Source organism: Gallinula chloropus, assembly GCF_964237585.1.
Source record: "Gallinula chloropus genome assembly, chromosome: 10".
NCBI classification, from domain to species: Eukaryota; Metazoa; Chordata; class Aves; order Gruiformes; family Rallidae; genus Gallinula; species Gallinula chloropus.
This window is the reverse complement of record NC_140095.1, coordinates 17,171,586-17,198,891: the sequence shown is the minus strand read 5'-3', so window position 1 is coordinate 17,198,891 and position 27,306 is coordinate 17,171,586. Positions and strand designations below refer to the sequence as shown.

The 27,306-nt window shown below is 62.3% G+C and overlaps 4 protein-coding genes and 1 long non-coding RNA gene across 6 annotated transcripts; all 5 read right to left on the bottom strand.

Annotated features, from left to right (window-relative positions):
- Nucleotides 1-23: 23 nt before the first annotated feature.
- LOC311195273 (PDZ and LIM domain protein 7-like) lies at nt 24-17,916 on the bottom strand. 2 transcript variants are annotated; one of them, XM_084268652.1, is made up of 13 exons: nt 17,839-17,916; nt 16,434-16,540; nt 12,931-13,082; nt 12,593-12,623; nt 10,885-10,901; nt 10,099-10,253; nt 9,712-9,748; nt 1,866-1,924; nt 1,531-1,765; nt 1,273-1,453; nt 1,012-1,132; nt 455-570; nt 24-253 (listed from the first exon to the last, which is right to left on the bottom strand). In XM_084268652.1, exons 2-13 carry the CDS (start codon nt 16,536-16,538, stop codon nt 167-169), a joined length of 1,296 nt encoding a protein of 431 aa, XP_084124778.1. In that variant the 5' UTR covers nt 16,539-16,540; nt 17,839-17,916; the 3' UTR covers nt 24-166. The 2 variants fall into 2 exon arrangements, with proteins under 2 accessions (XP_084124778.1, XP_084124777.1); XM_084268651.1 differs by lacking the exons at nt 9,712-9,748; nt 10,099-10,253; nt 10,885-10,901; ... (2 more) ...; nt 16,434-16,540; nt 17,839-17,916 and adding exons at nt 2,964-3,000; nt 3,321-3,493; nt 3,615-3,653; ... (2 more) ...; nt 4,688-4,726; nt 5,477-5,577.
- Nucleotides 5,601-7,696, bottom strand: LOC311195295 (uncharacterized protein; the record flags this gene model as incomplete). Its single annotated transcript, XM_084268677.1, has 6 exons — nt 5,601-5,641; nt 5,985-6,157; nt 6,279-6,317; nt 6,973-7,009; nt 7,382-7,554; nt 7,683-7,696. 6 exons carry the CDS (start codon nt 7,694-7,696, stop codon nt 5,601-5,603), a joined length of 477 nt encoding a protein of 158 aa, XP_084124803.1.
- LOC311195274 lies at nt 8,818-9,358 on the bottom strand. Its single transcript, XR_014617495.1, has 3 exons — nt 9,195-9,358; nt 9,044-9,082; nt 8,818-8,921 (listed from the first exon to the last, which is right to left on the bottom strand). It is a non-coding gene; the product is annotated as an uncharacterized lncRNA (long non-coding RNA).
- A 233-nt stretch (nt 17,917-18,149) lies between the features above and the next one.
- Nucleotides 18,150-21,781, bottom strand: DOK3 (docking protein 3). The gene is made up of 5 exons (XM_084268934.1): nt 21,151-21,781; nt 19,487-19,780; nt 19,248-19,341; nt 18,990-19,162; nt 18,150-18,900 (listed from the first exon to the last, which is right to left on the bottom strand). The coding sequence occupies exons 1-5, from the start codon at nt 21,205-21,207 to the stop codon at nt 18,193-18,195; spliced, it is 1,326 nt and encodes a 441-aa protein (XP_084125060.1). The 5' UTR covers nt 21,208-21,781; the 3' UTR covers nt 18,150-18,192.
- A 61-nt stretch (nt 21,782-21,842) lies between these two features.
- Nucleotides 21,843-27,139, bottom strand: DDX41 (DEAD-box helicase 41; the record flags this gene model as incomplete). The annotated part of the gene is made up of 17 exons (XM_084268580.1): nt 21,843-22,107; nt 22,368-22,478; nt 22,687-22,758; nt 22,912-23,061; nt 23,346-23,442; nt 23,699-23,770; nt 23,953-24,084; nt 24,182-24,344; nt 24,543-24,679; nt 24,798-24,951; nt 25,124-25,196; nt 25,460-25,596; nt 26,151-26,211; nt 26,535-26,609; nt 26,693-26,852; nt 26,941-27,039; nt 27,116-27,139. The coding sequence occupies 17 exons, from the start codon at nt 27,137-27,139 to the stop codon at nt 21,971-21,973; spliced, it is 1,854 nt and encodes a 617-aa protein (XP_084124706.1). The 3' UTR covers nt 21,843-21,970.
- Nucleotides 27,140-27,306: the final 167 nt, after the last annotated feature.

The following is a 27,306-nucleotide window of genomic DNA, read 5'->3' as shown; positions in this document are numbered from 1 at the left end:
TCTCTGGCTGGAGCCGAGTCAGGAGCTGCCAGCAAAGAGGCAGGAGCAAGGGGCAGGGGTGAGAGCCCAGCCTGGCTTCCTGGGGGCAGCAAGGGCAGGGGGGGGAGATAAAAAGAGGAGCATGCAGGGCGAGGGACATGTGTAGGCACAGTTGAACTCCCACCCCTCACACATGGGAGAAAGCGTGGCTCTTGCAGAGCGGTTTGTCCTTCTTGGAGTAGAATGTCTTCCCTTCCAGGTTGGTCTGGCAGATCTGGAGAGGAAAGTAAGAGGCAGTCAGGTCAGGGGGGCTGAACCAGCCCCCATGTCCTCCTGCCCCCAGCCCAGGGCTCTGTGCCAGCATCACACAGACACCAGGAGCAGCAGGAACCCCACACTGTTGGTACATCCCACACAGGGCACAACTGCCAGGGAGAGCCACGGCCCTACCAGCTGTCAGCTGCACAGTGCTCACCGCACAGACGAAGCAAGTGTCGTGCCAGCTGAACCCCAGTGCCTCCAGAAACCGGTCTCCAGCATCGATCTTGAAGTCACAGCCACGGCACTTGGTGCCAAACATCTTCTCGTAGTCTGTGAAGAGAGGCAGAGCCCAGATCAGGGATCCCCCACACCACAGCCCCTTGTCCCACAGGAGCAGCTTGGGGACATCTTGCTGTACAGCCCCAGGTGGGACATTACTGGAGACATGTGGGTGAGATGCCTGTGCTGGCCACCACTGGGCCACAGGCAGGAGGCAAACCTCATCTCCCAGGATGCAGCACTCGCCTTTGATGCACATCCTCCCTCATTGCTATGGCAACATGGGAGCGATGGCACCACCCAGCAACGGGGGAGGACCAGGATGGAGGACTCAGGGCTACAGGAAGGGGTTCCCTGCCCTCCTCCCAGCCTAGAGAGAGCCCCATCACACAGGGCACATCACCCCACACTCCCATGGGCAGATGCTGAGCCCCAACAGTGTCTGGTGCCCCGGGGCTATGCAGGGTGGCATGTAGTGTCCCCAGGTCCTACCTCTCTCGCAGTAGGGCTGTCCCTCCTCCATGTAGAAGGCACGGTTGCGGATGGGAGTTTTGCAGGCAGCACAGGTGAAGCACTGCACATGCCAGGTCATCTTCAGCGCGTGCATGACCTCCTGGAGGGGTACTAGTGTCAGTGGCAGGCAGCACCACCCTGAGCTGTGGGGGGACCCCCACCCATGGCAGAGAAGGGACAGAGCTGGGGACTTGTAGGCAAGCAGACAGGAGGTGTGGGGGCAGGCTGTGGGACACTCACCCCGGTGATCTTCTTCTTGCACTTGGTACAGCTGGGCGCATAGCGCGTGTCGTAGCACTTGGGGCAAAAGATGGAGCCTTTCTCCTCAAAGAAGCCCCCCTCATCCAGCACCTTCCTGCACTGGCAGCAGGTGAACTCCTCGGGGTGGTAATAATGTCCCAGCGCCACCAAGTATCGTCCTCTGGAGCAGAACAGAGCCACGTTAGCCACACCAGGGCCCAGAACACCCGTGTGGTGGCGATGGTGGTCAGGACTCACCTGATGACCTTGTTGCACTTGTAGCAGAGGGGCGTGCGGCCGGGCCCCTCGGGGGCTTGCTGGGCTGCCTGCACGATGGAGCTGCGGTTCTGCATGGGGGTCGGTGTGGCTGGCTGGCTGTGCTTGCTCACCACCATGCTCGTCTTGTCTGGAGCGTAGCGCTCGGCAAAGGAGGGGTCCACAGCCCACGGAGGGCGGCTGGTAGGGCCGGGGGTGGCAGCGGGAGTCCTGGGGGCTGCACGCACACACCAGTCTCCAGGACAGTTCTCCCAATCCCTCAGTACCCCTTACCCTTGCCCCTCTCCCCTGGAGCCCAAGAGAAGCATTTTACTCACCCAGTCCTGAGTCGGTCTTCATTGCTGCTCCAGGGGATGGGTCCATCACGGAGACCTGGCTACAGAACAAGCAGTTAATCCAGCCTGCCTTGCTCATGCTGGCTGCCCAGTGGGCCTGTGTGTGCGGGCAGGCCCCCCCCCCACCCCAAAAAGCAGGCAGGAGCCAGCCAAGCCCCCGTGCCCAGTTGGTAGCTGGTTTGGTGATGGGGTACTGAGCTAAGCACCTTCAGCCCTGCAAAGACACAGCACCCACAGGGTCTCTGGCACCCATCATGGTGGTCCAGGGAGCAGTGGGAGGGAACACAGGCCTGCTACAGTCCCACACCCAGCTCTGGCTTGCTCCAGACTGACCAAGGACTGCCTGCTTACACACAATGGCCACACCCAGCCTCATTAGGGTGCAGAACAGCTTGGACCTGACCCAACACATGGACCCCCGAGGTCCATCTCCAGCAGAGCCGGGGACAGGCAGGGCTCTGCCATGCCCTGTGTCTGCCGTGTCGGCAGGGTTTGTGCCTGCCAGCAGGCTGCCAAGACTGGGTCTGGGAGCAGGCAGGACAAGCTTGGGCCAGAGAGGCACCAGAAAGAGGGGACAGCCAGCGGTTCTGTGCCTCTCCAGGGCAAAGCCAAGGAGGCAGCTATAAAACCAGGAGTGTTGCTTTGTAGCAGAGCAAACCGGGCAGAGCTGGGACCCAACAGTTGCGATGCCAGGGCAGGAGGTATTGCAGAGACAAAGGCAGTAACAAAAGGGATGCTATATACCACCCCTGCCTGGATGCATGGGGCAAGGAATGCCCCCTGCCCCCAATCCTGGCTCCTTTCCCTGCACCCACACAGGGAAAAGCCCAGCTCTGCCAGGCTGCCCAGAGCCCATGCCACACGGACAGGATGTTGTGCCCCAGGTCCAGATGCTGCCTGACAACACAACACCCATAGCAAGGCTTTGCTGGTGCCACCAGCCATCCCAAACCCGCTGTGTCCAGGACACCATGGCACAGCTCGACATCCCCAGCTTGGTGCCAGCAATGCCCACTGGGCCCTGTCCAGGACATGCAGCCTCATTGGGCCTGCTGCCGCCCAGGCACAAGGTCCCCTTACCTGGGCTTTTTAACAAACACATCATCATGATCCTCCACTGAGCGCAGCAGGAGAGAAAGGAGGAGACAGGGTCAGTCTACAGCAACTAAGGCCCCAGGAAGCAGAAAGGCAAAGGCAGGAAAAGCCACCTCTCCTCCCATCAACCCTCTGGCCCCAACGTCCAGCCCTGCCCAGCCATGGGTCAGAGCACAGCCCAGCAGCACCATGAGCCCACACAAGGCCTCAGGCAGCTCCCACTGTCTCAACTGCCCCTGAGGAGCCACATGGGGCCAAAACCAAACACCCTGCTACCACATCACCCCACAGCCTCTGCCAGGACAGCCAGTGTCTGGCAAAGCCGGGCCCTGTGGGACTCACTGCCGTCTGTGCCCGTCAGCCGGGCCAGTTTGCGGAAGGAGCGGGACTGGGAGGTCCCGGTGCGGGGCTGCCAGTCCTCAGCGTCCTCTATCAGCCGCAACTTCCCAGGGTCACACGTCGGGGAGCTGGGGGGCTCCACCAGCTGAGGTGGCTCCAGCAGCTGTGGGGCCTGCCTGTGAGTGACAGAGGGCAGGTGCTCAGCTGGCACCAAGCACCGACCCTGCTTTGGCACAGGGCAGTGCTCCCAAAGTGCCCTCACACACGCCGACCCCCCTGCCAGACCTCAGCACTCACCACTGCTCAACTGCACCCCAGCTGGGCCGACGGGCATCCCTGTGGCATTGGAAAGATGACGGCACAACAGTCAGCGGCTGACCCATGGATCAACCATCCCTCTGGTACCTCTCCCCAGCCCCATTTACCACACAAAGATACCAACAACATTCACTCCTGAGCAGCCTTGCAGACACCCCACAGCGCCACAGGACATCGTGTACCAGGTCCAGGGGCTACCCAGCACTTCCCAACACCCCAAAGCTAGGTTTTCCCAGTGCCATCAGCCTCTGTATGCCAGTGAGGCCATGATGCAGAAGGGCATCCCCAACCAAGAGCCAACAGTGCTCAGAGGCCTGTCTGGGACACACAGCTCAGTACAGTGCTCCCGCTGCCGCCCAGGCACACGCTCCCCTTACCTGGGCTTTTTAACAAGCTCATCCTTACGATCCTCAACTGAGTGCAGCAGGAGAGAAAGGAGGAGACAGAGTCAGTCTACAGCAACCAAGGTCCCGGGAAGCGGGAAGGCAAAGGCAGGAAAAGCCACCTCTCCTCCCATCAACCCTCTGGCCCCAATGCCCAGCCCTGCCCAGCCATGGGGCAGAGCACAGCCCCGGTTCAGCGGCACCATGACCCACGCATGGCTCCGGGCAGCTCCCAACAGCTCAACCTCCCTGGAAAGTTGCATTAGAGCCAAAATCCAGCACCTGCTGTCACACCACCCCACAGCCTCTCCTGGAACCTGGCTACCGCAGCAGACACCAGCACCCCCAGCCAGCCCCCAGCCCTCTGGGACTCACTGCCGTCTGTGCCTGTCAGCCGGGCCAGTTTGCGGAAGGAGCGGGACTGGGAGGTCCCGGTGCGGGGCTGCCAGTCCTCAGCGTCCTCTATCAGCCGCAACTTCCCAGGGTCACACGTCGGGGAGCTGGGGGGCTCCACCAGCTGAGGTGGCTCCAGCAGCTGTGGGGCCTGCCTGTGAGTGACAGAGGGCAGGTGCTCCGCTGGCACCAAGCACCAACCCTGCTTTGGCACAGGGCAGTGCTCCCAAAGTGCCCTCACACACGCCGACCCCCCTGCCAGACCCCAGCACTCACCACTGCTCAACTGCACCCCAGCTGGGCCGACGGGCATCCCTGTGGCATCGGAAAAGACGACGGCACAACAGTCAGTGGCTGACCCACGGATCAACCATCCCTCTGGTACCTCTCCCCAGCCGCATGAACCACACGAAAACGCCAACAACATTCACTCCCAAGCAGCCTCACAGCCACCCCACAGCCCCATGTGACATCGTGTATCAGGTCCAGGAGCTGCCCAGCACCTCCGGATACCCCTAGCAAAGTGTTACCAGCGCCACCAGCTGCCCACTCCCACTGTGCCCACAACACCTTGGTGCAGCTTGGCCTCCCCAGCTCCGTGCCAGCCGTGCCCAGTGGGTCCTGCCTGGGCACTTGGCACAGGGACATTCCCTTGTTAAGGACACCCTGTTCTGGGACAGCCTGCCTGGCAGGTGGGTGCCCAGGCAGGACCCTCCCAAGGTGACTAGGAGCTGTGACTGAGCACTGGCAGCGCCTTTAGCAGGGTGAGCACAGGGCAGGCTCTGCACCTCCCCAATAACTCAGCTCTGGGGAGAGGGACAGAGCGGGAACAGATAACAGAGGAGCCAGGGAGAAGAAACAGCAAAAGGGCAGAGAGCTCCGTGAACAACACTGCAAGCAGCACAGGCAAACCAGCTGGTGGTACTCAACCAGCTCTACACAGAATCCCAGCAGCCTCACACCAGCACCATGGGACATCACACCACAGGTCCAAGTGTTGCCCAGCACCTCCCAACACCCCAAAGCCAGGTTTTCCCCGTGCCATCAGCCTCCTCCTGTACCCACATGCCAGTGAGGCCAAGATGCAGAATGGCATCCCCAACTGAGAGCTAGCAGTGCTCAGAGGGCTGTCTGGGACACACAGCTTGGTACAGTGCTCCTGCTGCTGCCGCCCAGGCACACGCTCCCCTTACCTGGGCTTTTTAACAAGCTCATCCTTACGATCCTCAGCTTAGAGCAGCAGGAGAGAAAGGAGGAGACAGAGTCAGTCTACAGCAACCAAGGTCCCGGGAAGCGGGAAGGCAAAGGCAGGAAAAGCCACCTCTCCTCCCATCACCCTCCAGCCCCAACGCCCAGCCCTGCCCAGCCATGGGGCAGAGCACAGCCCCGGTTCAGCGGCACCATGACCCACGCATGGCTCTGGGCAGCTCCCGACAGCTCAGCCTCCCTGGAGAGTTGCATTAGAGCCAAAATCCAGCACCCGTTGTCACACCACCCCACAGCCTCTCCTGGAACCTGGCTACTGCAGCAGACACCAGCACCCCCAGCCAGCCCCTAGCCCTCTGGGACTCACTGCCGTCTGTGCCCGTCAGCCGGGCCAGTTTGCGGAAGGAGCGGGACTGGGAGGTCCCGGTGCGGGGCTGCCAGTCCTCAGCGTCCTCTATCAGCCGCAACTTCCCAGGGTCACACGTCGGGGAGCTGGGGGGCTCCACCAGCTGAGGTGGCTCCAGCAGCTGTGGGGCCTGCCTGTGAGTGACAGAGGGCAGGTGCTCTGCTGGCACCAAGCACCAACCCTGCTTTGGCACAGGGCAGTGCTCCCAAAGTGCCCTCACACACGCCGACCCCCCTGCCAGACCCCAGCACTCACCACTGCTCAACTGCACCCCAGCTGGGCCGACGGGCATCCCTGTGGCATCGGAAAAGACGACGGCACAACAGTCAGCGGCTGACCCATGGATCAACCATCCCTCTGGTACCTCTCCCCAGCCCCATGAACCACACAAATACGCCAACAACATTCACTCCTGAGAAGCCTTGCAGCCATCCCACAGCCCCATGTGACATCGTGTATCAGGTCCAGGAGCTGCCCAGCACCTCCAGATACCCCTAGCAAAGTGTTACCAGTGCCACCAGCTCCCCCTCCAACTGTGCCCAACGACACCTCAGTGCAAATTGGCCTCCCCAGTGCCATGCCAGCCATGTCCAGTGAGTCCTGCCCGGGACACTCAGCATGACAACATTGCCCTGTCAAGGACACCCTGTTTCAGGACAGCCTGCCTGGCAGGTGGGTGCCCGGGCAGGACCCTCCCAAGGTGACTAGAAGCAGTGACTGAGTGCTGGCAGTGCCCCTCATGGGGCAAGCACAGGGCAGGCTCTGCAGCTCTGCCAACAGATTTGCTCTGGGGAGAGCATAGAAGAGGAGAGAAGAGAAACAACAGTGCAAAAAGCTTCCCTGGAGCCACCAGAAGGAACCAGTGTGTGTGTGAACTGGTTATGTGAGCTAAGCCCTGGGTGGGCACCCTCATGGCTCCTGATGCCATCCAGACACACGCTTCCCTTACCTGGGCTTTTTAACAAGTTCATCCTTACGATCCTCCACTGAGCACAGCAGGAGAGAAAAGAGGAGACAGGGTCAGTCTGCAGCAACCAAGGCCCCAGGAAGCAGGAAGAGGACGAAAACCAACCTCTGCTCCCACCAAACTCTCACCCCCACACCCCAGTCACATACCCCCACTGGGCAGTGGGGCAGAGCACAGCTCCAGCCCAGAAGCACCATCACGTGCCCTACACAGCTCCACTCCACACACAGCCCTGGAAGCTCCCGACAGCTCAGCCTGACCAGACTTGCCATATGGGGCCAAAACCAAGCCTCTCATGCCCCATAAACCCCAGGCCTTTCTTGGGTTCTGGCTACCATGGCAAAGCTGGGCACACCCCCAGCCAGCCAGCCCCCAGCCCTATGGAACTCACTGCCATCTGTGCCCGACAGCCGGGCCTGTTTGCGGAAGGAGCCAGACTGGGAGGTCCCGGTGCGGGGCTGCCAGTCCTCAGCGTCCTCTATCAGCTGCAACTTCCTGGGGTCCCACGTGGGGGTCCTGGGGGGCTCCAGCAGCTGTGGGGGCTGCAGCCGCTGTGGAGCCTGCCTGTGAGTGACAGAGAGCAGGTGCTCAGCCGGCACCCAACCAAGCCCCTGCCCAGCCCTGCAGCACAGGGCAGCGCTCCCAAAGCGCACTCACATGTGCCACCCCCCTTACCAGTCCCTGGTACTCACCGCAGCTCCCCCATGCCCCGGTCAGACCCACGGGCATCCCTGTGGCATCAGAAAAAACGGCGGCACAAGTCAGCGTTTGACCCACAGCTCAGTGCATCCTCCCACAGGCACCCCCAGCCCCGTGGAGGCACGAACCCCACGCAGACGCCAACAACATTCACTCCTGAGCAGCCCTGCAGCCACCCTGCTGCCCCACAGGACATCTTGTCTCTAGTCCAGGAGCTGCCCAGCACCTCCTAACACCCCCAGCAAGGTGTTGCCAGTGCCACCAGCTGTCCCCTCCCACTGCATCCAGTACACCTCAGTGCAGACTGGTCTCCCCAGCCCCGTGCCAGCCATGACAAGCAGGTCCTGACAGCCTGCAGAGAAAGGGCATATCCCACTTGTAAGGATGTCTCTACTGGGGACAGACAGCCTGGCAAGCATGTGCCTGGTCAGGACCCTCCCACGGTGACGGTCAGAGCAGTGACTGAGTGTTGGCAGCACCCATCACAGGCTGAGTGCAGGCCAGGCTTTGCAGCTCTGCCAACTAAGGTCTGGCGAGAAGAGTATGGAGAAGGAATGGGAGGACAGAGGAGAGAAGAAACAGCAACAGGGCCAAGAGTTTCCACAGAGACACAGCAAACACCAAGAGGGAACCAGCCAGGTGGGCTGAGCCAGGGCTCAGCGAGCACCCTCATGGTCCCGCTGCCGCCCAGGCACACGCTCCCCTTACCTGGGCTTTTTAACAAGCTCATCCTTACGATCCTCAACTGAGTGCAGGAGGAGAGAAAAGAGGAGACGGAGTCAGTCTGCAGCAATCAAGGCCCCAGGAAGCAGGAAGGCAAAGGCAGGAAAAGCCACATCTCCTCCCACCACCCCCAGGGCCCAACACCCCAGCCCTGCCCGGCCATGGGGCAGAGCACAGCCCTGGCCCAGCGGCACCATGACCCCATGCACGGCCCTGGGCAGCTCCCGATAGCTCAACCTCCCCTGGAGGGGTCACACAGAGTCAAAACTAAAACTCTAGTGCCATGATGCATCATGGCCTTTATCTGACTCCAGCCGCCCCAGTAAAGTCCCAGGAACCAGGCCCTGTGGAACTCACTGCCATCTGTGCCCGTCAGCCGGGCCAGTTTGCGAAAGGAGCGGGACTGGGAAGTCCCGGTGCGGGGCTGCCAGTCCTCAGCATCCTCTATCAGCCGCAACTTCCCGGGGTCACACGGGCTGCTGGGGGTCTCTGGCATCTGCATGACCTGCCTGTGAGTGACAGAGGGTGGGCACTCAGCTGGCACCAAACACAGACCCTGCTTTGGCACAGGGCAGTGCTCCCAAAGTTGCCCTCAAGAACACCAACCCCCTTGCCAGACCCCAGCACTCACCACTGCTCCCACACGCCCCAGCCAAACCCAAGGGAATCCCTGCAGCAATGGAAAAAACGGCGGCACAACAGTCAATGGTTGACCCGTGGCTCAGTGCATCCCCCCCTCACATCTGCACTTCCAGCCCCACAGAAAAGCCAGTGACACTCACCCCAGCTCTGCTGCACCACACCAGGCTCATAACACGCTGTGCCCCAGGTCCAGGAGCTGCCCAGCACCTCCCAACACCCCAGCAAGGTGTTGCCAGTGTGACCAGCCTCCTCTAGATCCCATTTGCTCAAGAAGCAACAGTGTGGCTCGGCACCCACAGCTCCGTGCCAGCAGTGCCCAGCGGGTCCTGCCCAGCACACCCAGCATGGGGACACCCCACTGGTGACAGCCTGCCTGGCACATGGGTGTCTGGGCAGGACCCTCCCGAGGTGACGGTCAGAGTAACAGCTGAGCGCTCGCAGCACCCACTGCGGGGCGAGCACAGCGTGGGCTCTGTGGATCCATCAACAGCTTTGAGGAGAGGACAAGAAGGGAATGGGAAGATGGAGAAGAAAACAGGGCAAAGAGCTTCAGCGGAGTCACAGCAAGCAATGAGTGCAAACCAGACGGATGGGCTGAGCCCCAGGTGGGCACCCTCAGGTGGGTCCTGCTGCCGCCCAGGCACACGCTCCCCTTACCTGGGCTTTTTAATAAGCTCATCCTCATGATCCTCCACTGAGCGCAGCAGGAGAGAAAGGAGGAGACAGAGTCAGTCTGCAGCAACCAAGGCCCGGGAAGCAGGAAGGCAAAGGGAGGAAAAGCCACCTCTCCTCCCACTCCCACCACCCCCAAGCCCCAACGCCCAGCCCTGCCCAGCCAAGGGGCAGAGCACGGCCCTGGCCCAGCAGCACCACGAGCCCACGCACGGCCCCGGGCAGCTCCCAACAGCTCAGCCTCCTTGGAGAGGCCACACAGGGTCAGAACTAACGCTCCGGTGCCATGGTGCATCATGGCCTTTAGCTGACTCCAGTTACCCCAACAAAGTCCCAGCAAAGCCAGGCGGCACCGGGCCCTGTGGAACTCACTGCTGTCTGTGCCAGTCAGCTGGGCCAGTTTGCGGAAGGAGCGGGACTGGGAGGACCCGGTTCGAGGTTGCCAGTCCTCAGTGTCCTCTATCAGCCGCAACTTCACAGGGTCACACGTGGGGGAGCTGGGGCGCTCCAGCAGCTGTGGGGGCTGCCTGTGTGCAACAGAGTTGTCTGTCAAATCTGACAGATCCCCATGGCATCGCCTCCCCAGGGCTGCCCCGCACCTTCCCCTTTGATGCCTTGGTGGACACAAAACCCACAGCACGCACCAGAACCCAAGACGCTGCACGCACGTTACCTTACTCCCCACACCCCCTACTCCTCCTCCACACAGGAAGGGCCCATTAGGGACTGAGTCAGGACTGATCACCATTTCTGGCAGCCTAAGACTGGTCCTCCAAGGCCCAGGAGGGGAAAGGACAGGGCAAGAATGACCCAAGGTTAAAACGTCACCAGCAAGCTAGCTGCATGAGTGCCCATGGCTGTGCCACCCGCCTGCCTGGCCCTGGGCACACAGTGCACAGCACAGCCCTCACCCAGCCGAACCACATCTCAGGGAGAAGGGAAGGAACTGCACACATGAGGACACTCCAGGACCCCAGCAGCTGGCAGAGACAGGCAGCACTCGCCCTTCAGGCTGGGGACAGCCAGGAACGACCCACCCCCACAGGCAGAGCAGCGTGTGCTGCCTGTCCCCGGGCTGGCCCTGCTCTGGAGAACGGGGTGCGAGCAGGGAAGAGGCATGCAGGGAGGATAGAGAGAGCAGGCAAAAGGCTTACTGACTTGTCAAGGCTCAGCACCTGTAGGGAAGAGGGAAAGAGAAAGGGAAGAGAGAAAGAAAGAAAAAGGAAGGTGAAATTAGACCCGCAGCACCCAAGAAGTTTCCAGAGCTCACCTATGGCCTGCACCAGTCCCCCAACCCCGAGAACTATGCCCAGCTCTCCCAGGGCTGGGAGCACACTGGGACACAGGGGCAAGATGCCTCTCTCAGCCCCCCAAAACACACCTGGGTGCCCAAGGCAGCCAGAGCTGCATCTCCTTCCTCCCCCTTTGCCCAGTTTCAGGGCACCACAGCAGCTCCGGCAGGACGGGCAGGGACCAGCAGCTGCTGGGCACACGGCAGCCGGGTGGGCAGCCTGCAAGGTGGGAGCTTCTTCCCTGAGAGCAGTGTGAGGACGGCACTGAGCAGGCCTTGAGGGCTTCATTTTGCCCAGCCCATCCCGGCAGCCAGGGGAGCGGTAGAACATCCCCAGGCAGGCACTAGCTGGTGGCTGCAGTTTGGCTGCCGCTTCCCTGGCACAGCAGATGCCAGCATGTGTCCTGCTCTGCCTGCCATGTCCCACCACGGCTGCCATGTCCTGCCATGCAGGACTCCCCGCAGGCTGAAGCACCCCTGAGTGAGGAACCAGCATGTGCATGGCTGTGTGTCCCTACACGTGACAGTCCCGTTCCATCACCTCAGCTGCAGCCATCGGGGCGGGGGGACGGGACCCTGGGCAGGCACCATCACCCGCTCCCACCCACGGGTGCCTGGCATGCAAGGCACAGCAGGACTGGGCAGCGGGCTCCCTCTGATCCTCAGGGAGCAGGACAGACAGCAACATACCCATTGTGCTGGGGGGTGCAGGCGGGCGCCAGGGGCGTGTACGTCACAGGTTTCGTCACCAGCCCGGGCCGTGGGTTCGGAGGCGAGCCGGCCCCGAAGGGCCGCGCCGTTTTGTTGAGGGCGGTGCTGGGAGCGAAGTTATATTTCAGGGGTTCAGAGCAGGGGAGTGAGTCCTGAGCAAGACAAAACACACAGACACGGGCTCACACGTCAAGCAGCATGCAAGGGGCAGCCCCGGGCCAGGCAGCGCAGCAGGGAGCCAGGTAGGGAAGTCTGACAGCACGTGCTCCTCGATACCAGGCTCTGTCAGCCTGGCACCTCTCTCTCTCTCTCTCCACAGGGCACCGTGCCCAGCAACAGCAGGCACAAACCTGGCCCAGGGGTCGTTGGAGGATTAGTAAGTGCCCTGGGCGCTCACTGCTGCCCACGGCAGGGTGGTGCATGCACGCACGCCGATCACAGCTGTCCCATGGCATGAAGCTGAACATGCAGGTGGCTTCTATCCGGATGCCACTGGCCAGTGGCCCCAGCCCTGCTTCCCTGTGCCAGGGCACTCCCCAGCGCCAGCAAACATGAGGCCCCAAGGCTGTGCTGCAGCTGCCCGGCCTCTGCACCCCTGCCCACACCCAGCACTGGTATGGGCACAGACAGGCAGCAGCCATGATCCAGGTGCCTGCTGGACAGAACCCACTCCCCTCCAACCCCCTGAGTGCCAGGGGTCAGAGGTGTTCCTCCAGCATGAAGTTTTCCAGCCCTCCAAAGACACCCCAGTCCCCTAGAAGCCTCTGCAAGGCCCCAGGAGCAAAGTCCATCCATCCATCTATACTCAAGAGATTCCCCTCCCCTGAGATGAGGCTGAGCTGCAGCGCCAGGAGCAACACGTACCTTCTGCGGCTTCCCCAGGTGGTTCTGGGCTCTGCAAGAGAGGAGACAGCTGGGCAGGTGCTGGAACCAGGATGCTCATATCCCAGGGGCAGAACACCCACCCAAGGGGACCCATGTCTGGCTGACACTGCTCCATGGCTCACAGGTGAGGGCCAGCATCCAGGCTAAGCCTCATCTAGCCAAGCAGAGACCCTGGACCCAGCTAGGGGCTGCCAGGCTCTGAGCAAGGAGCAGTGCTGTCGGAGGATGGCACTGCCAGGAGCTGGCACTGGGCAGAGGGCCCTGGCTCTGCTCCTGCCACAACAGGAGCGCAGGTTTGTGGGACCCACAAATCGTACCTGCTGAGGGTGAGGCAGAGCCTGTCCCCGCAGGCGCGGATCCTGTTCTGGGCCTCGATGTGCGTCATGGAGCTGGTGCTCTCCCCGTCGATGTACAGCACCCAGTCGCCCACTCCCACGCCAGACTGGGCTGCCTTCCCGCCCGGCGTCAGCTGCAGGACAGACAGTCAGGGAGGGCCAGGCCAGCCGAGCAGCAACACGGAGGCAGGAGGACACCCTCACCCTTGTGACAACAAGGGCTGCTGGGGCCCAGGCTCCCTCATGCAAGGCCCAGGATGCCCACCCATACAGGCCTGACTGGAGGGGTGGTGGAGACCCATGCCTGGGAGCCCTGTCGGCACCCTGGCTTCCTGTCCCCATGATGCTCAGCAGCAGAGGCAGACAGCTCAGCCTCAGCAGGAGGCCTGGCTGCCTCTCATTGCTGTCCCCCTGGTCCCGGGATGGGAAGGGAACGCAGTGAGTCAGGGTGCATCAGGCAGCCCACGTCTCGCTGTGAACCACAGGCACGTCCAGCCCTCTGCCTGAGGCGAGGGGGCAGACAGGGAAGGCACCCCCCAGGTGCTCCCCGGAGCCGCCCACATTCCCATCCTGTTCTCCTCCCGGTACCAGCAGGCTCAGACATTACCTCATCCCTGCAGAGAGATGGGAGCCCCATCCTGGGGCAGGGAGACACCCTCTCCTACCCACACTGCTCCCCAGACCTCACCCCGCTGGGGCAGCCAGGAGCATGGCCACAGGTTCCCCTGCCTCCCATGGCACTAGGGATGCGCCTGGCGCCCAGCACGGCTCTGCAGCCTGACCCTACATCAGCTCCGTGCTGGGAAGCAGAGGCCACCCTCCCATCCCACTGGGGATGCAGAGCCAACGGCTATCATGGCTGCAAGCACCACACACAGCACCCAAGCACTGACAAGACAGACAGACAGATGTGGGCAGGCTGCAGCCATTCCTGCTCCTCCAGCACGGAAGAACTCGAGGCGCTTGGACCCAGACCAAATATTTCCTCAAGTCCTGTTCAACATGAACATAAAAGGAGCGAGCCAGATTCCCAGCGCCGTCAGAGGGCTGAAAAATCCCTGCCGCCGAGCCCTGGCCCCTCCTTGCCCCTGCACAGGGCCCGCCTCACCCCAGAGCTCTGCTCCCCTTCCCAGGGCCAGCACCATCCCTCCACCCACTCCCGGACTGGATGTGGCCCAGCTCCACCTGCATCCCGTTGCCATCCCCAGCAGGACACAGGTATTGTATCCCCCTCAGGCATCCCTGCTCCTCCTGCCCAAGCACAGCAGAGTGCTCTAGGTGGCAAGTGGCACCGGCCAGCTCCTGGCCACACTGCTACAAGCCCTGGCCTGCTGCCCTGAAGGGCTGGGGAAAGCACAGGGCGGCTGCATTGGTTTGGAGGCTGGACCCAGAGCTGGGAGAGGTTTCCACATGGCTGCCTGGGAAGGGGAGAGCATGGCAGGCTGCGTCATGCAGCCACACCCAGCGCCACCGGGCTCCCCTTCCCCCTTCATGCCCGGACACCCCTTCAGCAGGTGCCAGCTCAGCCAGGAGTCACAGCAGTGCCAGCCCTCCTGCTTTCCGCCTGGCCCCGCTAACCAGGACTTCCTTCCTCCTCTCTCCACCCAGTTCTTTGTTCTCCATCACTGCACCAGCTGCCCCTGTCCAGGCCTCGGGCACCCTGGACAGGGTATCTATCACCCAGCATGGAGGGGAGCTGGGTGCCTGTACAAGGGCCCACCCACACAGCATCCCCCAGAACCTTCCTACCTCCAAGGGTGTCTCCTCTCCCCCAGAGAGCAGATGCCATGACATGCCACGCAGCAGCCAGCTCCACACACACCAGCCCTTATCCTGGCTCCACCATGAGCAGCTCAGGACCACGGTCTTGCTGCCAGCCTAGCCAAGGCGTCGGGACCCCAGGAGAGCCCCTCATCACCAGAGGGCCAGAGCAGCACCTCTTCTGTGTGACCTCCATGCTGCAGCAGCCTCACAGCTCACCCAGAAGTGTCACAGTGATGGACACAGCCGAGAGACAAAGCACAACCCTGCGCTCCCCAGCCCCGCAGAGCAGGACCCCGCTGCAGCCCTCAAAGCCAGGGCAGGACATCTCCTTCCAGCCTGCTCTGGCAGCCCTGGGCCTGGCAGAACAGCCTGCCCTGCCAGCAGCACCTTTATGCAGGGAAGCCATGGCCAAGGACAGCTGTGCACTCCAGGCTCAAGGGCTCAGGATGTCTCCAGGCTGTGGAGATCTCTCCATTCCATCAGACAGAGCCCACCACCCTGCAGTCCAGCCTCATCAGAGAACGCTCCTTAAGCTGCCTACATCCCATGGGAATGTCCTCAACTGGTCCTGCCCTGCCCAGGACAGGAGCATTCCCAAGCCCATGGCAGCGCTGGCTTGCCTCCACAGCAGGCTGTTGCTTCACAAGGCCTCTGCCCTGGGAGGCTCCTCCATCCTACCAGACCCTTTGTTAAGCGCTGGCTCAGAGCCAAGAGAAACATTTTTTAGAGAATAAACTGGCTGAAGCCGTCTCTGCACTCTGCAGAGATCAGCAGGCCCCGGGGCAACAGCACTGACAACTCCAGCCTCACACAGTGCCCTCGGGGTCTGTGCTCCGTGCTGGGGTGCTGCAGAGACTTATACCCCTCTGGGACAGACGCAGGGTGCTGGGCTCATGCCGGGGGCAGGACCCCATGGTAGCACCACAAGCAAAGCTGTCCTTCAAGAAGCAGCCTCTGTGCCAGCTGCCAGAGCGTCAGCAGCACGGGCAGTGCAGTCGCATTCCAAGGCTTATAAGGCAATTGTGCAGCCAGAGCCATGGCCAGCGCCCACCCGGGTGACTGGACCATCTGGATCCCAGGGGGCCAGACCTGGTCTGGATGAGCATCGCATCAGGAGCAGCTTGCACCAGGTGCCTCAGCTGTAAGCAGCCAGCAGCACAACAGCTCTTGCTGAAGCTGGAGAAACGGGGCGGTTTTGTGGAGGAAGCCATGTCCCAGTGCAGGCGGCAGCACAGGCTTCCTCCCCTCCCTGCCTGCTCCTGGGCCAGCTCAGGTGCAGGGATGGGAGTCATGTGGTGGGATGGAGAGCAGAAGGGTGCAACCTGGGTACCGAGATGCTGAGTCCAGTACCACTGTACAGCCTGGGAAGCTGGTTCTGCAGCGCAGTGACAGCGAGAGCAGCTCTCCTCCCCCTGCGGTGGGCACGCTCCGGAAGGGGCCTCCCCTGCTCCCCCACCGGCAGCTAGAATGACTCTGCAGAGGCTGTACAATGTTTCCCATCTGCGGTCCTCTACCCGGAACACCCCCATGCCAGACCACAGCTGATAAGGCTCCAAGGAGGCTATGCAGAGCTAAGCAGGACAGGACGCCGCGTTCCTGGGGCGCTGGCTCATCCACATCCCCCATATGGCTCTGCCTCAGCCTCCTGGGCGCAGCCACCATAGGTTCCCACCCGCAAAGGCAGGGGAAGAATGGGTGTCCCTGGTCTCAACTTTGCTTACCCTGGAGATGGAGAGGGGCATGCTGAAATCCTTTCCTCCCTGCAGCCTGAAGCCCCAGGGTGCTGGCCCGTTCAGCATCACCTTGTAGGACTCCATGTCACCCATCTCTGCAAGGGAAGAGGGTGTGATCCTGGCGTTAGGGTACACAGGAACCACGCAGGGAGAGCGGACGAGAAGGGGGCCCGGCGCCTGGCAGGATGGGGTAGGAGGAGACAGGTCACATTTCCAGCAGTAACTCCAACCTGACCATCCTACACTGTGGTTCGAGACGTACCCCAAATCTATCAGCATCTCCTCCATCAGCATCAGAGCTGAGGGGCCCAAGCTAACGCTGAGCAGTGCCAGAGAGCCAGGCACAGCCCTGCTGCCCCCCACAGCGGAATGGCTGCAGGCTCTGCTCTCCCAAACCCGGGATGTGCTATTCCTCACAGCACCCCAGAAACTCACGCCAAGGCGGATTTGGACCCCAGAGAAGCAGCAGTAGCAGGTACACAAGGATGGGCACCAGATGCACTTTTGCCGGGTAAATCAGCAGCAGCGCAGGAGCCGCGCGATGCCACCCGAGGCGCCTGGCAGAGCAGCCAGGCTGGCGCTCCGGCAGCCAGCCCAGCAGATGCTACCTGGGAGCGAGCCCATCTCTGCGTACAGAGCCAGGACTTCGGCGGAGAGGGAATCCCGGCGCTCGCCTGCCTGCCTGCCAGGGCCACGCTGACAGCTGATGGGCCACCCCCAGCCTCCCAGCCACCCCTCACCTGGAAGGAGCCGCCGGGCCCCTGCGAAGCCCCCCAGGACTTTCCTCCCGCAGCTGCCTCTTGCCACAGCCCGGGGCCCTCCCCAGCCTTCGCAAGGGACGGCGGGGCTCCCAGCTGGGAGGCGGCAGAGGCTGCGGGGCCGGGGGCCAGCGTGCCCCCGCTCTCCCCGGGCCGGAGCGGGCTATATAAGGCGTGTAAGACGACACCAGCCCGCTCCCCGCTCGGGAGGGCCGGAGGAAGGCTGCGTGTCAGGCATTCCCGACACCCGCGCAAGCCTCGACGAGGCGCCGGGACCGGGGCAGGTCCCCGAGGGAGCTGGAGCTGGGGGCACCGCCCCCTCCTGAGCCGGGCTGGTTCCCGCAGCCCTCCCGCTCCCGAGGGGCCACCAGCCCGGCCCCGCGGGGGCACCGAGCCCCGCTCCCTACCCGACCCCAGGGAGACCCCTCAGCCCCGCTCTCCATCCCGCCCCACGCAGCCTCACCTTCCCCGGGGCCGGGGACCCCGACCCCAGGCCCGGCCCTGCCCCCGGGACACCCCCCGACCCTGCCCAGCCTCCTTCCCCCGGGTGCAGGCCTCGGCCTCAGCCTCACACGCTTCACAGCCCCGGCAAAGAACGACCACCCGCACCCCGCCGCACTCGCTCGCTCACTCACCCGCGGCCAGCCGGGCCCCCGGCGGAGCGGGGCCGAACGGGCGGCGCCGCAGCGGGGAAGCGGAGCCGCGGGGGCGGACGCGGGACTCGAACTGGCGGCAGCGCCCCCGCCCTCCCCGGCCTCTCGCTATATAGGATCGGGAGGGGGCGGAGCCGGCAGGCGGCTCAGCCAATCACCGCCCTGCGCCTGACTGCCGGGGCGGGCACGGCGGCGCCCCCTGGTGGGGAGGTGTAGGTTGCCCCCGCCCGGCACCGGGACCGGCGCCGCCCTCCGCCCGTCCTCGGAGCACCGGTAGAGCCGAGTCTGGCCGAGGCTGTTTATTCACCGCACCATCGAACCGCACCCGTCCCGGGCTCAGGCCCAGTCCCGCGGGCCGGGGGTTTCCCGGCTGAGCAGCCGCACCAGCTTGGCCCGGAGGTTGCTGGGGGGCTTGTGCCCAGGGCGCCCCGGCAGCATCTCCTGCCCCCCACGGCCCCAGTGCTGCTCAGGGGGCTGGGGGCTGCCCCGGGGCAGCTGAGCCAGGGCAGCCCGGTTATCGTAGAGAGGGCCTGTTTCAGTGCTATGGCCCTCTGGAGCCTGCCTGCACCCTAGCTCCCACTGCCTCTCTTCCTCTTCCTCCTCCTCCTGCGTTCCGGCTGGACCCAGCTCTGCAGAGAAGATGTTCTCGTAGAGATGCTCAGGGGGCAGCTTTCCCGGCGCCCAGGGCTCACCAGGGCCTGGCTGCCCTGGCCCAAAATGGGGCTGCTGGCCACGGGCAATGGAGGCATAGACAATAGGGCCGGGGGCCTCTGACTCCATGGGAGGGAAATGGAGAGGGGAATGGGAGGCAGACTGTGCCCCTCCCAGGGGTAGGACGGCCTGGGGTTCCTCTGACCCGGGGCCCCAGGGATGGGGCTCGGAGCCTTGTGCAGTGAGGGGGGGGTCGGGGAGATCTTTGCCCTGCTGCTGGGAGGCGATGGCAGCGCAGACAGCCCGGCAGAGCTCTGAGGCCCTTGGGGTGCTGAAGGTGAAGGTGCCCTCACCGGAGTCGCTGCGGCGGCCGGCCTCGAAGGAGAAGACCGTCTGTAAGGCAGAGATGGCAGTGTGAGGGGCTGGCACCGACCCTGAGCAGCCAGCAGTCCCGGGGAGGGGGAGGGGGGCAAGGCACGCACCTGATCCTGGCCAAACTTGCGGAGGAAGGGGTAGGGCCAAGTGAACAGGGGCTGTCGGGACTGCGGGTCCTTCAGCGTCAAGCTCTGGGGAAGGGCTGAGAGCACGTAGTGCCCATGCAGGCCACAGCGGGCAGCTGCGTCCGTCTGAACCACCAGTACCGGGAATTCAGTCACTGCAGGAGCAGAGGAAGGGAGGAGTCAGCACCACAGTGCCAAGCCTGAGCCCACCTCGGCCCCATCTGCCATCCCTGCACCTACGGTCCTGCCAGGAAGAGTAGAGGGAGTTCTCCTCCATAGGGATAGCAGGGCTGGGCTGGGTCCTCGCACTGCTCCGCGCTGGCTCCTTTGCACCCTGAAACAGAAGGATTTGAATGCAGCCCCTCCCCAGACCAGGGGAACACAAGCCCCCTCCATCCACCCCCTCACCCTGGAAACCCCTGGCTCAGCCAGGCTAGGAGCAGGGCAAGGGAGCCTGGCTGTGCCAGACCCCGCGGTACCTGGAAGGCCAGTTGGCAGAGCTGAGCGATCCACTCATCCCGCTGCTCAGCTGCCAGCACGTAGTTCTTCTCAGTGGTGGTGAGGTAGAAGGCAGCGGTGGATTTGGGGCAACTCTCTGTGCCTGCCGGGCCCACAGAGACACAATCTGAGAGGCGGATCACCCGTCGGGCACAGCGCCGTAGGGAGGTCTTCTCTAGCGCCGTGCCGTCATCCCGCACGTCGAACTTCTCCATGCGGGCCACGCCAGAGGGGCTGGCGGCAAAGAGCTGCGCTCGCATCTTCCTCCAGGACCTCTGGGGTGTGGGAAGGGCACAGGCAGGGGAAAAAACAAAGGTCAGCAAGGAGCTGCTTGCTGTGTCTTCACAGCACTGCCCTCCACCCAGGGGCTGGGGAGAGCCGTGTGGGGCAGGAGGGGGCACAAGGACTCCCTGCCAGCGTGCTGGGTGCTGTAGGAGGGCATGGAGAGCCAGGACCTGTGCAGACCCTCAGAGCTGCGGGGCAGGGCAGTCCTAAAGCTGGGTCAAGGAGGAGGTGTCAGGCTCTGAGCAAGCCCAGCACAGCTCGCTGGCTGAGTCACTCTTGCTCCTGGCTCGGCGAGCAGCAGGTCCTGCTCTTTGTTCCCCACTGCAAGCGCTGGCCTGCCGTCACTGCAGCTGAGCTCTTGAGCTGTTCTCAGGACAGACCCCGATGCAAATTAAAGCCATTTTGAGCTGCTGAGGCTCCTGCTGGCAGCCCCACATCTGCTGAGCACAGCCAGGCCCTGCAGCTCGCAGCCCGCTTCCTCCCAGGGGAGGCCCTGCGGCACCAGCACCTTCCCAGCCTGTCATGGGATAGAGGGGGCGTCTGCCCCCGCGTGCCTCGGCCGTGAGGCAGAGCCTCCGCCCTGAAGAAACCAGATGCAGCCAAGCACCCAAAATACCCACCACTGCCAGCCCATCCCCTGCCTACACATGGGGCACCAGCCCCGTCAACGTGAGGCCTGCCCGCTTCAGCACCAGGACTCGGCTCTTGCTCAGCAGGAAGGTCAGAGCACGTTTGTAGTACCTGACATCCACCAAGCCCCCCCCACCATGGGCACAGCCGCCCCGCCATGGCAGATGGGATGGGAATGCCACTAAGGCAAGGTCAGCACGCCAGCGGGACCGGCTCCACCAACACCCACCACACAGCTCCCTAAAGCTGGCTCAACTCAGCGGGGCCTCCCATGGTATCACGCTGCCTGGAGTGCTGTGGCACTCGGTGCTCACCCCAAGGACACAGGGCAGCAGGCCAAGCAGTGAGGGGTGCCCCACGCATGGTGCTGGACCCCCCTGCCCCAGGCCCAGGCTGACAGAGGGCTGGGCACAGAGCCCCAGCCCACACGCTGCCCTGGCTCCCACACACACGCTGGAGCTGCGCCTCATTAACACACGTTTATTGCTTCCTTGTGAATCGCGTGGTGACCAAGCGAGAAGAGGGACCCCGTGTGCAGGGGCAAGGCCGAGCAGGTGCCTGCACGGATGAGTCCCCTCAGCCGCAGGGAGAGCCCAGGGCTCCCCCTGGGACAGCTCCAAGGGGTCTTGCTCCAAGCTCCCTTCCCAGGCTGCGAAGGGCCTGGCCCAGAGCCTTGGTGAAAAAATAGATCAGGTCAAACCCTGTACCCAGCCCCAAATCCACCCTTTACCTTTCCGAATTTGCAGTGCTGTACATAGAGGATCCCATCCTTCACCGGTCTCTCCATGGGCCCAGTGTCACCCTGGCAGCCCAGTGCAAGGATTCGGGGACTCGGGCTACCAGCGGCAGAGAAAATGTGACTGCTGCAGCCAAAGCAACTGCACGGGGCAGACTTCCTTCTCTCAGCAACTTCCCCTTTTCAGTGTGTGGAATGAGTGTCAGGGGCTGGGCCACAGGAGGTGTCCGTCTGTCCGCCCTCCCACTCGCAGAGGTGCAGTGGGGCAGAACACACGCAGGCAAAGCACAGGAAGCACACAGGGGACCGCCCGATGGAGTGCCTCGCCCCGGCTGCATCAGAGCATATTTGGGGGCACCCATCAGAGCGCATCTGGGGGCAACGGGAACAGCCACCAGCTGAGGATGTACAAAAAGAGGTAAAGGGGATGGTCCCAGGGGATCCAAGGAGCTTCAGAGGGAAGCAACATAAAAGACCCCAGCCCTGCCACTGCAGGAGGGTGGCAGGGGCAGCAGCCACAGGTCAACCACCACACCTGGCACTTCTCCCTCCCCTCGGCCCTGCTACCTGTTTGCCCAAGGCACCGCTGATGGAAGGGGCTGTTGCAGCACAGCTCCACACATTTCCTCCCAGAGCAGGAGCTTCGTGGGCTGACCTGGCAACATCCCTGGTGGCCAAATGCCTGGGAAAGGGACCACGGCAGCACAGGACAAGCTCCCAGGCTTTGGAAAGGGGAAGGCAGCTGGGGTGCTGCCCTGGTCGAAAGGGAACTGAGGCCTGTGCAGGGGAAGCACTGGGCAGCACACAGCCCTGGCTAGAAGTCCATAGAGCTGTGGGCCAGGTAGTCCTTGCGGCCGATGTTGCTGACTTGCTTGGTCTGCATCGCCTCCAGCTTGGGGCAGTCAGTGATGCGATGGCCCAGGCCGCCGCAGAAGGCGCAGCCCCGCTCACCTGCAACAGGAGGGATGAGGTCAGGGGGAGCTGTGCCACACCATGAGAGCGGCCCCTCCACCCCAGAAGCAGAGGAACTACGCCAGCATCTCCCCCACTGCTGCAGCAGCAGGCTGCCGGCACTGCCAGGTAATGACAGCCTGGAGGAAGACAGGAACCACTCTGGGAGCCTGGAGTGATGGGAATTGGGGGTCCTGTGTGCGGCCCCGATCTCTCAGCAGCCCTGGGGGAGGTCCCTGTGCCAGCCTGTGGTGTCTCACCTCCGATATCCAGCATGGTCTCATCCCCGCAGTGCAGCACCTGGAGCACGGGTGGCACCTTCTGCTTCGCCTCCAGGAGCAGGGCCTTCAGATCCATCAGCACAGACTCATCTAGGGGCAGGGACACGATCAGACAGTCCCACAGGGCTGGGGGGATGCTGTCCCACACCACCATCCCCTCTCCACGGGCCACCACAACTCATCCCGGCACGCTTGGGATCACCCCATTCACCAAGGCAGAGGCACCTCCAGTGCCCAGCTGCATTCTACAGCCACAGCCCCCTCCCCAGGCAGCCCCCAGCCCCACGCTGTTTCTCACCACAGGCCTTGTTGATGAAGGTGGTGGCAATGCCTGTGTTGCCTGAACGGCCTGTACGCCCGATACGGTGAACTGTGGAGAACAAGACAGGATCAGGCCGGGCTGACAACAATGTGACAGACCATCCCTGCCCCCAGCCACTGCAGAGACAAGCACAGAGCTCCGCAGACCTCTGTGCCCACCCTGCCGTGCCCTCCTTGGTCCCCCACGGGGCCCTGTGCCTACCATAGTTCTCAATCTCCTCTGGCATATCGTAGTTGATGACATGCTGGATGGCTGGGAAGTCCAGACCCTTGGAAGCGACATCAGTAGCAACCAGGACATCCTTCTTCCCATCCCGGAAGGCCTCGATGGCTTTTGTCCGTTCCTCCTGATCTGCAACAGTCCAGCAGAGAAGATCAGCAAAGGCAGAGCTCACAGTCCTACCTCTTGTGGAAACCACTACAGCCTCAGAGCCAAGCTCTGCTCAATCAGGGCTCCCCCAGCAAGAGGACCTATGCAGCTTATCCCCAAATAAACAGGCAGAGGGACCTCTACATTCCACACACCAGCACAAACTGGTGTGTGCTGGGACCGCCCATGGCAACGTACAGCCCTGGCAGGAGCAGGGTCAGGCAGGGCCACAGCGTGGTCTGAGCCTCCCCAACACCCTCACTGACCTTTCCCTCCATGAATGGCCACAGCTTCCACACCCTTAAGCAGCAGGTACTCGTGGATCGCGTCGACATCTGCCTTCTTCTCTGCGAAGATCAGCACCTGTGGCAGCAGAGACATCATGGAGAAGTCACCTTTCTGCAGGCTGGCACCAGCACAGTCCCCTGGGAAACCCACTGCCCTCTCGCTGAGCAGAGCACACAACAGCTCTGGGCTCAGAGCCTTCTCATGCACGGAGCACAGCTCACTCACACACCCACCCTCCACACAGCAGAGCAGTGGTGGCCCTGCTGCCAGCTCCCCGCTGCCCACAGTGTCCCCAGATGCACTGAGAGAGTGGCTGGAACACATTACTCACGGGTGGTGGGGTTTTCTGCAGGCACTCAAGGAGGTACACCATCTTGGCCTCCTCTTTCACATATTCCACCTCCTAGGAACAAGCACAGGGATGGATCAGTCAGGCAGCAGAGAAACTGCCATTGCTCAGTGTCCCTTAACTTGTCAGGATGGGGGGCCACAAACCCCAGCTCCCTGACAAGGGATGCATCAAGTGTCCTCATGAACGGGGCTGGTCTCCCACACAGGCACAGGAGAAGCACCCAATGACCTCACCTGCACAACATCCAGGCTGGCAGCACCTGCTCGCCCAACATTAATGGTGATGGGCTTCACCAGGGCGCTCTTGGCAAAGTTCTGGATCTTCTTGGGCATTGTGGCACTGAAGAGGAGGGTCTGACGCTGGCCCTGGGCAAGGAACACAGCATGGGCAAAGATTATAGCATTCACCCAAACAGGAGGGAGGGACTGAGCTTCAGGATGCTTGTATCACACCCCTGGGTACCTTGAAGTAGGAGAAGATGGTGCGGATGTCTCCCTCAAAGCCCATATCGATCATCCTGTCAGCTTCATCCAAGGCCAGGTAACGGCAGATGTCCAGGCTCACCATCTTCTTCTGCAACAGGTCCATCAGGCGGCCAGGGGTTGCCACCATCATGTGTACACCACTGTGGGATGAGAGAAAGCCAGAGTCAGGCAGATTCCTGTCCACACAGCAACACACAGGGCAGGTAACACCCGCTTGGCACGTCGCCTCCCTCCACACAGCCTCCTGAAGACATCTAGCCACAGCGCCCTCCCTTAGGCCCCCATCACAAAGCAGAGCACAGCTCCAGCCCCCCCAGAGTCTTTCCAGGCAGCCTTACTGTTTGATTGTCTCCATCTGCTCCTTGACAGACATGCCCCCGATGCAGAGGGCACAGCGCAGTGGGGGCAGGCCATCCTCCTGCAGCAGCCGACAGTAGTACTCGAGGATGCCGTGGGTCTGCCGGGCCAGCTCCCGCTGCAGAGACAAAACACTTCCTCATTCTTAGGTTCACAGAGGTTCCTAGGCCTCTGTGATTGCCACTGAACATCAATCAATGCCTCCTCCCACACATCACTGCAGCCCAAACGCTCACCGAGGGACAGATGATGAGCCCGTAGGGTCCCTCTCGCTTGGAAAACGGCAGCCTCTTCTCCTGCTCCAGGCAGAACATGATCACCGGCAGGGTGAACACCAAGGTCTTCCCAGAGCCAGTGAATGCAATGCCAATCATGTCCCTGCCTGAGAGGCTGGCAGAGAAATGGGGCTGAAGGTGAGGAGGAGCATCACAGAACAGCCCAAACTTCCAGGGTCGAGGTGGTGGGGTGCATCTGTCACCAGGGAACAGCCCCCAGGACACCCCACTGGGCAGGCTGCAGGGAGCAGCCACTCCCTGCTCTGGGATGGGGACAGAGCACTCACATTGTGGGGATTCCTTGGATCTGTATGGGTGTTGGCTGCTGGATGCCTTTTTTCTTCAGGCCCCTCAGGATAGCTGTCAGAGACCAGAGGACACCCACATTCATGGCCTGAACTCTTCCCCCTCTTTCCCTCCTTCGCTAGTCCGAGCAGCAGCTCTTCCACTGGTGACAATCCCCCTTGGCCCAGCAGTGAGGTGACACAGCCACTCTTGGGAATTTCAGCTGCAACCCCACTAGTACTAAGGATTAAAACCTCCACTGCTTCGCTCGCTGACGTGGTTCCCAACAAAAAAAAACCCACTGCCCTCCACCCTGCCAGGCTCCTCTCCCAACCCACCTGCTGGGAACTTCATCTCCTTGAAGCTCTTGATGGGGGGCGGGATGCCTTCCCCCTCCACCAGGATGTGGTACTTCTTGCGCACGCGGTCATGCCGTGCCTCCGACATGCCCAGGATGTAACGAGGTGCCCTCCAGCTGCGAAGGCAACAGAGAAACGTCACGGTGCACAATGAAGCTGGGGATCTGGAGGCAGCAGCCCCCATGGAAACTCAGGGGAACTCCCTGTCGAGCTCCAGTATCCCACCAGGGAAAACAGGGAACTCCAAGGGGCTTTGTGGTGTGAGCACAGAGCAGATCCACACCAGTTCCATGTGTTAAACACTTCCCCAAAGCCTCAGTAAGAAGTCCCATGCTAACAGCTGAGAACAGAAAATCTTTTGGACACATCTTGACCACCTCTCCCTCAAGCAGCTCTGGCTCTGTAGGCTCCCTGTCTCTTGCTCTAGCTTAGTCACCTCCAAGATCTGAAGATCCACCTCAATTCTTCAAATTTAACATAGACATGCTCTAGAAAAGCTTAACTGCATAAAAAGTAGCGTTCAAAGTGGCTCAAGGGCCTTCACTCTGGTGTACAGCAGTGAGAAGGCAGGCAGTGGAGCAATAGAGAAAGCAGTGGGTGCAGAGCAGTGCTCCTCCCACGAGGCTGCACAGCTTCTAGTTCTCTTCAACCTCTGTGCCATGAAACACACCTGGTTTTGATCGGATCATCGTAGGTGATGCCCTTCGCCATCTCCTTCACTGACATCAAAGCTGCAGGAACAAAACCAACGAGGTCAGGGCAAGCTCTCTGTCTCCAGATGCACTTAACCTCAGCAGAACTACTCAGGCAGTCTGGGACACCATGCTCCGAGACAGAGGAGGAAAAGCAACACCCCCCAAGAGCCCCTCTGGATACAGAGACACCCAAACACTGCACCTCACTGTGCCCAGGAGCCTGTCACAGCACCACCGCAGCTAAACCGGGTGGTTGGACACTGAGTGAAGGATCCCAGTGTGATCTCCTGTCCATCCCATGCCAGGAGTGCACACCCCTACTGCTGTCAGGTCTGAGACACAGAGCTCCCACTGCTCACCTCGGCCCTCTGCCACGCTCTCCAGGATCTTCTCTTCCTCCTTCAGCTGCTTCTCCTTGGCTGACTCCTTCCGAGCTGGGGGGAGAGCCAGGGGAAGAGTGAGGAGGTTTCAGCCCCTCCTGAAAACCACCCAGCCCTGCTGCCAGGCTCTCCCCTACCTTCCGCCTTCTCTTTGAGGTGCTGGTGCTGGTCCAGGAGGCTGATGTTGGACTGGGGCCCCAGGGGGATGTCATCCTCGTCACCCCGCAGCTCGCTCCCGCTGTCCCGCTGCTCCTCCTCCGACACCACCTTCCGCCGCATCTGCAGCAGCTTCTGCAGCTGGAAGGGAGCGAAGACGGAGTGAGAGGAGCCCGCACCCCGAGAGGGACGCTCGGAGCCCTCCCCGGCAGCACCGGGGCTCCGTTACCATCTGCTGCTTGCGCTGCTTGACGGGCACGTAGGGCACGTAGTCATCATCTTCCTCCCCGGACAGATCGGACGCGGCCGCCGCCTCCTCACGCTGCCTCTGTGGGGACACGAGAGGTGTGAGGCCGGCCCGGGGCGGCCCGAAACAGCGCTGTCGGTGCCGGTACCGGCCCTACCTTCCTGTCCGCCCCGGGCTCCATGGCGCCGCCGCCCCGGAAGGAAACACGGCGCAGCGGATGCGATGCTCAGCGGGCGGAGCGTCGTCGCCCAGCAACCCCCGGCACGCCCCATCCCTCCTCCCGCAACCCGACGGGTCGCAGCGCTGGCCAAACCCCCCCCACACACACACACCCTGGGCCGTTCCGTT

Bases quoted from the DNA above. Each gene is read 5' to 3' on its own strand.
- DOK3 (XM_084268934.1), bottom strand. From the start codon at position 21,207: ATGGAGAGACCGGTGAAGGATGGGATCCTCTATGTACAGCACTGCAAA. The intron at 19,781-21,150 runs GTAAAGGGTGGA...CCCACACCCCAG, and splicing joins AGCACTGCAAATTCGGAAAG to AGGTCCTGGAGGAAGATGCG. The intron at 19,342-19,486 runs GTACCGCGGGGT...CTTCTGTTTCAG, and splicing joins TCTGCCAACTGGCCTTCCAG to GGTGCAAAGGAGCCAGCGCG.
- LOC311195273 (XM_084268651.1), bottom strand. The intron at 3,654-4,012 runs GTAAGGGGAGCG...CCAATGCCACAG, and splicing joins GAGCTTGTTAAAAAGCCCAG to GGATGCCCGTCGGCCCAGCT. The intron at 3,001-3,320 runs GTGAGTCCCACA...TGCTGCGCTCAG, and splicing joins GCTGACGGGCACAGACGGCA to TGGAGGATCATGATGATGTG.